We start from the raw sequence: 10,311 nt of genomic DNA, 5'->3' as shown, positions 1-10,311 counted from the left end.
CAGCCTCCTTCTCAAAGTATTTCAGTTTTTTTTTAAAATGCAACAAGACACCCTTGTTTGGCTTTGTAAGTCTTAGGGTTTGTGCTATTGGCGATTTCCATATAACGGAACTCATTGGACAAAAATGTTTAAATTAGCCTGTGTTTATGCCTAAACAAGAAGCAGCAACATGTTCACTTTAATGTTAGCCCCAGTTTGCCTGGGGAAGTAAAGTCATTTACATGGTATTTTAAGAAAAGTGGGTGACTGACTACCCTGTCTGATAAATGACAGTACTGGTGCTTAAAGCTAGCTAATTATAGGCACCCAGCACTATCACATGGGGGTGGGGAGAGTCTCCCGTTTAAGTGTCAAGTCGCATCATCTTCTTCTTGCTCATAATCTCAATCATAGTGGGGGAGCAAACAGAAAGTGCATAAAAGCAGCTGCAGAGGCTAGAATTGTACCTGTTGCTTTTCCCTACACAGGCAAGAAGTAAAGCCAAACCTTTATTTTTGTCTATACTTTTCTTTTGGGTCACAGAAGTACATTTACTAATGCACTCCTGCGACTCAAAGGCAGCCCATAGTTGGCTGACGAGGCAGAGTCGCAGTTAAGCAGTATACCAACAATATTGTGCTGGAGTGGTGTGAGTGCTGGAGGATCAGAGAGCAGAAGGGGGAATCTGTGCAAGGAACAGGTTTCCACTGGGAGCAGAGACCAAGGGCAGACTGATCAGTGGTCATGTGATTAGTCAGCTATGGGTCTACAGCTGGTACGGGGCAGCATCACAAAGATGCTAAAGCATCAGGGGAAAATATGAATGCATAATATTCTATCCATCCCAAACTTCTCCTTTAGATTAAAAAAAAAAATGACTTACCCCATATAACTTTGATACTGTGTGCATGAATCTTTCCCTTTGTACTCGGCTTACACGGAGGACCTGGCTTATCAGGAGATGTTGTATATTCTACTATATCACTAGGACTACTTTTGCCTTCACTGTTTACAGCAAATACCTGCGAGACACAATACCATCCATAAATACAGTCCTGGTGAGTGATCATTAGGGAACAGAAGACTAAAGGTGCCCATACACCTTACGATTATCGGACTAAACTTTTCGTCCGATGATCGAACCGTCGTACGATTTTCGTACGACGGCCCCATCCTGCCCCGATTATCGCAAGGTTCAATCAGCGGTAGTTAGAAAAAAAACACCTGGACGACTTGCGGTAATTGACCGCAATTATTTTCGTTTGAATTAGGTATAAGAATTTTTTTATTATTATTTATTAAAAAAAGGTATATTTTCGAAGACCACACTGTTGCTCTATATTGGGACACTTCAGGAATTGAATTATGCCAGCGTGTAAAATGACTGATACTTTCACTTTATCTGAGATCTACAGCAACATTACATAACCTGTCAATAGAAAGAGGTACAGAAACAGGCTATACACCCAACAGGTCAGCGTTTAATACACAGTACTTAATTGTAGAGCACTCTACAACTGAACCCTGTGCCAGGGAGAGATGCGTTGGAAGTAGAATAAAATGCATTTTAAGAAGCACATGGAATAATAAAGTTATATCAAATGCTGATGTGTGCATTGTGCCTACCTGTAGTAGCTATGGACTTGGGAGTGAATGAGCCCTTACTGGCCTGCCAACTGGACTTGGTTGGTGCAGACAAGTGGACCTAGAACTGTACTTTAAACAGTAACAAGTCATTAGAAGTTGAAGGCCAACTATATCTAAAACTAATTGGTTTCGAAAGGGCCTGGTTGTCTACAATATCTTGCTAGCAACCTATATTAAAACGTGAGCTTCCCTGTAGCAAGTGTGTCTCTGTCCTTTTCCAAAAATGCAAAGCAAAGCTAGACTCTCCTGGGTCATTAATTTAAACTAGGGAGACTGCACAAGGGCTTAATGACAACATCATTTGGCTTTGTAATGGCTGTTGTAATAGTGTATTTTGAGAATTCATGTTGGCATATTCTAATATGTCAGTGCTTGATAAAAAAAATTTAAAACAGTGCATCTCAAAATGCAAGCAACCATTTAAAGCTGAAATCTCAAGTTGCAGTGCTAATTAATATGACAATTATCAAGTACCACAATCCTTTAAAGCACACACATGAAATACTATAACTGCAGCAAAATAGTGAGACCACTGTGCCATTTACAGAATACAATTAGAAGCCGCCTATATTTTTCTAAGTTAATCACAAGGAAATGCAAGGTGATGAGCTCTAAGTGAAAAAGTTAAAGACAACGCAAAGAAAGGTTGTGCTGTCAGTGGCATCCAACCAAATTAAAACTGGCAACACGAAAAAAAGAATCAGCCCAACTGATAGGACAGGTTTTGCTTTAAAACAAAAGAAAAACAAAGATTAGAAAACAGACGGATAACATTTTTCAATCGCAATAAAATTAGGGATGAACTTACCCTAAACTTATATGAAGTATTTCTTCTCAGGTTTTTTAAAGTGCATATAAGATCTTCACTGTTTTGTCTAGGTTTAAAGCCATAACCCTGAAATAAAGAAAATATTTACTTTCTACATTTCAGCTCTCAGATTTTGGTTTAGAATTGTTTCCCAAAAAATATCAACTTAATTATAAACAAATATCTACAAACCCACCACTGAGCTGATTAATAATCCAATATCATGAGAACACAATGGCAGTCTTCATTTTCTTTTCATTACTGAGCAGCTGCTCAAGCTACAAAACAGAAATAAAATGTGTCCATTATTACTCACCGAACCCTCTTCTTCCATTTCAAGGATATACGTTAGTGTCTCATCTGAAGTCATATCACTGGGTGGACTCCATTCTAAACAAAGCCAAGTGATACCCGCTTGTCTGAGCCTTGGTGGCAGTGGGGCAGGTGGCACACTCCCTGCTGTGTAGACGACCACTGTATCACTAAATCCACTGGAAGACAAATGTTTCACATTACATGCTGCAATGGTAGAACCCAAGCTAAATCACAAAATTACAGTTGATAGCCTTATGACCAATTCTGCTACCCTATAATGTCAAATGAATGACCGTTTATCAAGTGATGCATTTCTCCTCCCCAAAAAATTATAGGTTTGAAAAATACACTTCCCATGGTGCCAGATATTACCGAAATAGTGCATTCAGAGGAACTGAATTCCGAGTGTGCAACAGGAGCACTTGCCATTTTAACTTGCACATTGCGGAAATAGTATACCTAGGTTTGCGCTAGTTCAGTGATAAAAGCACTGTGCTGTTTTGCCAATATACAGTCATTGGCACGTTTGCTTTTCTGCTGCCGCAATTTTCCTTTTTCAGCCAAAGTGCAGCCAGTGATGATACAACTTTTGCACCATCCTACATTATGCACCCTCCTTTGGCATCTTATAGATGGCAAGAGAGCATATTCAATGCACATTTGCCACAGGCATTGTTCATTCAAGAAATACATTTGCGAGGAGAAAGTAGTTTATTGACAAGAGGAAACAAAAGTCTTCTGCCAAAAGAAAATGCCTGCTAGCAATTTATGTGGTCCTGACTTTAAATTCTACTTTCAATGAAAAAATAATTGCCTGATGAAGACTGCTGAACAATTCCAGTTCTACAGATTATCTGTCAGAAGAATCGCCTGTCGTGAGGATTGTTTTACTATAAGTATTACGAACAAGTGACTAAATCCAATACCACAGGTTTCTTCAGATTGCTCTTACACTTGTGCTTTCATGTAATTGTATTCATGTAATCACGTGTCTAGAGTGCTCATGCATCAACACGTTAGTGTAAATTGTCAGTACTGTTCCTCCACCACCAATCAGAACAAAGCTGTCAGATTACAAATGCTATTTTCCAGGGCAGAGAGGAATCTGACTGGTAAATTTGAGGCAATAAGGATAACCGTATATTAGTACATCCAACAGACAAGGTACATACTTTCACATATTCTCAATGAAGGAATTGTGCACTGAAATATAGGCGTCCCTTGTTGATTGCTAGCTGCCATGCAGGGTCTCAGGTTTTGATAAGTCCTGAGTGACTAACACAATCACTATGTTGATAGTATGCTGTTAGTCATTCACTTATTACATGCTTTTTCTGGAAACGCATCAAGGCCTGAGTCCGCCCAGAAACCAGCATTTTGAAAAGGCCAGCAATGGTCTACGTGCAACTCGAGCTATAAATGCTTTGGTGACATTCTCACAGCTTTCAAACAAGTCCTACAACATTTTGAGCTGGCCAACAGCCAAGACATCCTAAGCCAGTACCAGACATTGTAAAATATACATACAAGACAGAAAATTTTATGATATATTAAGACAATGATATTATCATTAAAGCTAAACTCCAGTCAGATAAAAAAGACACAAATGAACACAGCTATATTTGAATAGATCATTAAATATATTTTTTTAAATAAAAATACAAATTAATCCATCATGGTATTAGCCTCTTGCAATCACCTATACAGCCGCACTCAAGACTGGAAGGGGAAGGGACAGGACTGGGAGCCAATCAGGTAAGCTACATACAAATATACAGGAAAGGAACACACTCCGAGAAGGAGAAAGAGTTAACAGAGGGATGACCTCATCAGTCCACTACAACTTTTTTACTGTCCAATCAGCAGGCTGGCGGTGAAGAGAGGACACCACTGTATTCCTTAAATGTAACTGAGAAAGTGGCGCTATGCTTCCGGCTTCACTGTGTCTAGATCTCCAAAACTTCAAGGATAGAAATACAATTTCAAAAGCAGGTAAAACAGCTCGTTTGTATGCATTTTATTTGTGTATTTTAAACATCTGTCGGGAGTTCAGGTTTAAGTTTACTATACAGGAGCACTATGGTTGGTTACAAAGTTAGCATACCTCATTCCAATATCATTTTTGGCAGCTATCCTGAAGGCATATCTTGTAGAAGGCAACAGCTTTGTTAGCTTGTATTGTTTAAGGTGACCGAAGTAGCACTCTTTAAATGGCCCTTGTTTACCCTTAAAAAAGAATACAATTACTTGAGCAATATCAATTATTGTCAGGAATTACACTTGCAGAAAAGATTTAACAAAAGAAGTTGATGACATTGATAGATTTAAATCCTTAACACTTATTTTCTTTGTATTGGGACAGCTACTTAAACATGTACTGGGATTATGTTGTATTGACAGATAAATGCAAATAGTGCAAAAACAAGAGTTAAAGAAAATGTATTGATTTTGAATCTACTGTTCTAGTCTGCTAAAGAAGTTACATCAAAATCATAGTCCGCCTGTTACAGAACATTGTGATTAAACATGCATCAGTACCTCATCCCATTCCAAGAGGAAGCCATTAATTTTTGATCCATTGTCATTTGAGGCCTGTAAAACAAAATGGATTTTACAAGTGGGTAATGAATGTCAGGTCAAAGTCTAAATCTACACAAAGCAAGGTTTAATTCCTCAAGGGACCTTTACTGTTGACACTGACCCTGGAAGGAAGGTCTCCTCCACCTCCTGTCCAACTGTGATAGTTAAAGCTCTGCAGTAAACTAAACTTCCTAATTCCTTTCCCTGAAATTCCCACATCTGTTTATACATGATCCACTGGGGAGCTACTGACACCATCTTGTGTGTGTCACGGGTCCTGTCTCTAGTGGATAATCCAACAAAATGTACTGAAAATGCACTTCAGTCAAGACTAGGAACGTCTACTCGCAAAAGACCTTGGCTGTCAAAGGAGGACCAGACAATTCCGAAACAGAAGACCTGTCAAACTGTTCTTTATTAAAGAGTTGGAAAAAATGGGTTCCCCATTAGTATTTGGACGTACAATCATTAAAGGAGCAGAGAATTATTAACAGATGTATGTTTATAACTTCATATGGAAGGTTTAGGATTTAACATTTTATTTAAAAGATGTAAAATTGGTGTTTTAGTTAATATTTGAATTGCTGGCATCATGATGAGAACATAAAACTATTAGCAAAGGTGTGTGCGTACCTTCCACTGTAGATTTAGGCAATTTCGGGTTCGGGTGATAAGTTTTGGTGGTGCTGGCGAATCTGGCTCACAGCTTTCGGTAGTAAAACTCACTAATTCCGAAATGGATCCTTCTAATGGCAGACATGATGCAGAAACTCTGAAAGAAAATATAAGAAACATTATTAAAGGAAACCACCTTCTCTGAAATACTGTGATTATGGACATATTCCTATATAAAGTTATTGTTCATTGTAGCTGATATAGTCCTTAGAACTAAATAATGAGGAGGCTGTGGACAAACCTAATACAAAAATGGAAAACATTCTCAGACCAAAGGTTTAGAAAAGGGAGATTGTATGTTCTTGTTTGTGTTATCCTCCAGGTGCTCTGCTTCCTCCAACAATTGGAAATATACTGGTAGATTAATAAACTTCTAACCAAACTGACCCTAGTGTGTGTTTACATGCCTCTAGTAGAGACATCGCAATGCAAGATCCTCTCAGAAAGAATTGACGAACATATAAAGTGTTGTACAAAATAATTCCTCTAAATACAGCCAAAAGAAGTAATAGGGTCACCAGCACCACCAAGGTCCACTTTATCGATCCATCTTTTATTGACGTTCGGATAAACATGATATCACAGCATTTGCAACGTTTCAGAACCAAATGCGGTCCCCTTCATCAGGCAAAACAATTATGATGTTGCAATTGCCTGTGACACCATGTTTATCCGAATGTCAATAAAAGATCGATAAAGTGGACCTTGGTGTGCTGGTGACCTTGTTACTTCTTCTGTTTACACGACATTATCCGCTGGCCATTTTGGCACCCACTGTAACTACATATGGTGATAGGTCGGTTTTGACTGTGATGGGACATCTCTAAAGCAAAATATACAGTCAAAAAATTCTCAAGTACTAATCAAGTATTATTTATAATAAAATGCCTGTCAATCTAGCAGCATAAATACCTGACATGGTAGTCTGTGGCTGGTCGAAGGTCAGTCAGTGTATATGTTGTAGCTTCTCCTCTACATAAAAACAAATACAAATTTATGAAGGCAGAATTAGTACATATCCTCACTGCATACAACAGATGCAGGTTTCTTTATCTTACAGGACCAGCAAACAAAAATGTCTATTTAATGCTAGCTATTGACACTGGATGGAAGTTGGACCTGCATGTATGAAGCTACCACCACCAACCAGCAGGATATCACTACTGCTTGGTGGTAGCCCTTAAGTGAGACTGTGTGATGCAACTAAGGGGATGGAACAAAATATGAGGACTGAACAAGCTATGTCTGCTATAAAAAAGGTCTAATATAATGAAGATACCAATAGTTGCTAACGTGTGCATATGAAAAAGTGACCTCTAAATACTGTTGTATTCTATTTTTATTATGCAGATTTGACACTGCAATAAAATCTTTATAGGAACCTTCTTTTTTTTTTTTACTAACACTTAGCGGAAGCAAGAGACTTGCACATATTGTTCCATGCTTCATGTGGTTTAGAGACAGCCATTTCATTTTCCCAGGAAAGCACAATTTCAATGAGATAGACATAACTTTACAAACATAGCTACTAGGGTTGCACAGATAACAAGTACAGTATTCGGTACAAGTACAGATACTTTTGAGCTCCAAGACTAGACTAGAAAAAAATTCAAAAGTTAGGAGGCAGCTGTTATTTGTAAGGAGCACACGGAGCTCCTGGGATTTGTACATCTCTGTTTTAATGTACGATTTTGTTTTTACAAATATAAATAAAGGGATGCACAGATACCAGTTTTGCTGAGTACTTAACGTACGAGTACTGATACATTTTTGTTTGTCATGTGACCGTTTTTCTAAAACAATACAGACTAATGATTTCAGGACAGTGGTGGAGCACCAGAGCCAAGTCCCAGCTGCAACCGCTGCATCCCTGGTAGTTCTCATGAAAATGCCATGTATCGGCACTGGTACTCGAAAAGCATCTGTGCATCCCTAATAGCTACAATGTCTTTACTCTTACACTATCTAGTAACATTTTTTTTTATAACAAGAAAAAAATATATTACTATTCTGACCACAATCTAGGCAACGTAAAAATTTAGCTCTTCTGTGCACTGAAGACATCACCGCCCTATAACTGTTCAGGACAAAGCAGCGAACAATGCGGAATGTACTCACGAGTAGGCAGGCTTGAACTTTCCATTTTTGCCATTGTTGGACACAGTCACCTCATACACAAATCTTCTTGGTAAGAGAGCTGTGGGACTTTCTCTGTTTTGTGAAGCAATCTGAACACTCCACGATAACACGGCAGACCTTGCTTCTAAGTTGGAAACCTAAGAGGTAAAAAATAAAAAACGCTAAAAATTTGAAAAACCATCAAAACCTTGTACAATTGTAGAAGAAACCGCGAGATATCAGGACCCAGAAATAATTACAGGCTAGAACAAATGAAAAGGACTAGCCATACACCTAACATTTTGGTTTTATGTCATCCAGCATACAGTTCTTTTTTTCTGTATAACAGACTATAAAATGAGCCACACACTCTGCTCACATATACATGTAATATGTGCAAACCTATCCACAAAATTCTCAAATGTCAACACCACGATAGGTGTGTGTGTGTGTGTGTGTGTGTGTGTGTGTGTGGCCATACACTGAGTGGCCAGATTATTATGACCACCCCATCAGTACTTCGTTGGGCCGCCTCGTGACTCCACGAGATGTTGAAAGGTGATACAAGGAATCTGAGACTGCACTGTTGCCCTTCTGTTGTCTTGTACCAGTCTTGCCACTCTCCGTTCTGCCCTAACATTGACTAGTCGCTGACGGCCACAATTCGCACGTTCAGACCCAGATTTACGGCTGACAGTCCAGTCTTTAAACACTTTAACAACAGCTGCTCTTGAACATTTAACGAATTCTGCTGTATTGCTTATACTCGCTCCGTGGCTTGGGCACCAACAATCATCTCACGCTCAAAGGTTCACACACACACATATACACACACATATACATACATACATATACATACACACACACACACACATACACAGGTGGCAAAATAAATCTTTACTCACTTCCAGATCTACAGGTGCCACTGCTATCCGACACTGCTGGGTGGGTCTGATAACTTGTTCCCTGCTGGTTGCTGTGATTCCTCCCACCAAACCCTTTATCACTAATAAGTCCTGTAGTGAGGTACAGCCTGGGGGGGAGTAACCACAGAGCACTGCAGGGGGAACCCTATTTGACACATCCACTGGACAGGTAAGCATTTAGCCTATTCTTTAATAGGATGTCCCTCATTGTGTCTTTTTTAGGATAGTAACAGGGTTACCTAAATATGTTTTTATAAAGGCCCTTATCAGGCACTTTCTGCTATGGGTGAAACAGCTTTGTCCCTGTCCCTCAACTGCTCTCCTACTTTATTACCCTGTCAGTGTGCACAGTCACATTCAACAGTTGTCAGCATCAGGAAGCCCACCCTAAGCAACGACATGCAGCAGCTGCTGGAAAAAGTGCATATAGACAGAAGGTGGTTGCAAAAAGACTGAAGGAGATCAGATGCAAAAAAAGACAATGTAAAGACAAAGCTGTATCTTAAAAAATGTACAGCAAACAGACGGTCTCTAGACAGGGTTTACATTACTAATTTAATGCAGAGTGTTGGGCTTTTACTTTCTTTAAAAACGACAGCTATATTTTTGCTTCTACCACCATTACACTTTTAACATATATTACTGATTCGTGTTATAAACAAAAAACAAATATATTGGCTAATGGAAAAAATAATCAGGTGCATCTGGGCTCTCGATGAGCGGGAAAATTAAAAGAATAGCCATATTATTAGGTTATTCAGGAAGTGCCACTGAAGTATGCATTGTTAATGAGATGAAGTCATGCCACTGGACTGAACTTGTGTCCTCAAATACCCGCATAAAGCACAGAGGGAAAACCAGACCCTTGAAGCAGCCAAATATTTCAGTTGAAATAAAGCCAGGAAGGCTGCAGCTTCAAATGTACGCCAATCTATTGTGCATTGATTAAAGAAAGTCCTTATTAACTTGATGTACTTAATAGTGTATTTGCAAGTCTGTGCATAATTGTTGAATACAGATTTCATAATTCTTCTAAGCTGAGAAAAGGCACTGGAAGATGTCTGCACAACCCTTCATATGGGTCTAAATTATATTCTGTCTGATCCAGGTTAATCTAAGCAAACGAGGTTAATGCTTGTGATGAAGATATTTCATATATGAATTTGTTCTTGTTGTGTTTTTTTACATGCCCATGTATATATTTGTCTCCAATTTTGCATTCACATTAAGTAGCCCATCAAACGTGATAAAAAGGTGCTTGAG

At 38.9% G+C, this 10,311-nt stretch overlaps 1 protein-coding gene across 1 annotated transcript in view; it reads right to left on the bottom strand.

Annotated features, from left to right (window-relative positions):
• LOC108798885 (fibronectin type-III domain-containing protein 3A-like) overlaps positions 1–10,311 on the bottom strand; it is a 41,142-nt gene that overhangs the window by 12,549 nt on the left and 18,282 nt on the right. The window contains exons 7-14 of the mRNA XM_018570694.1: positions 8,123–8,280; positions 6,917–6,976; positions 5,963–6,101; positions 5,288–5,341; positions 4,854–4,975; positions 2,751–2,925; positions 2,435–2,521; positions 863–1,001 (exon numbers count right to left, since the gene is read on the bottom strand). Of these exons, the coding sequence (XP_018426196.1) occupies positions 863–1,001; positions 2,435–2,521; positions 2,751–2,925; positions 4,854–4,975; positions 5,288–5,341; positions 5,963–6,101; positions 6,917–6,976; positions 8,123–8,280 (934 nt within the window). The remainder of the gene's footprint in view (positions 1–862; positions 1,002–2,434; positions 2,522–2,750; positions 2,926–4,853; positions 4,976–5,287; positions 5,342–5,962; positions 6,102–6,916; positions 6,977–8,122; positions 8,281–10,311) is intronic.

This window comes from Nanorana parkeri, unplaced genomic scaffold (genome assembly GCF_000935625.1).
Source record: "Nanorana parkeri isolate BGI_ZX_2015 unplaced genomic scaffold, ASM93562v1 scaffold1582, whole genome shotgun sequence".
NCBI classification, from domain to species: domain Eukaryota; kingdom Metazoa; phylum Chordata; class Amphibia; order Anura; family Dicroglossidae; genus Nanorana; species Nanorana parkeri.
This window is presented reverse-complemented; position numbering and strand designations above follow the sequence as displayed.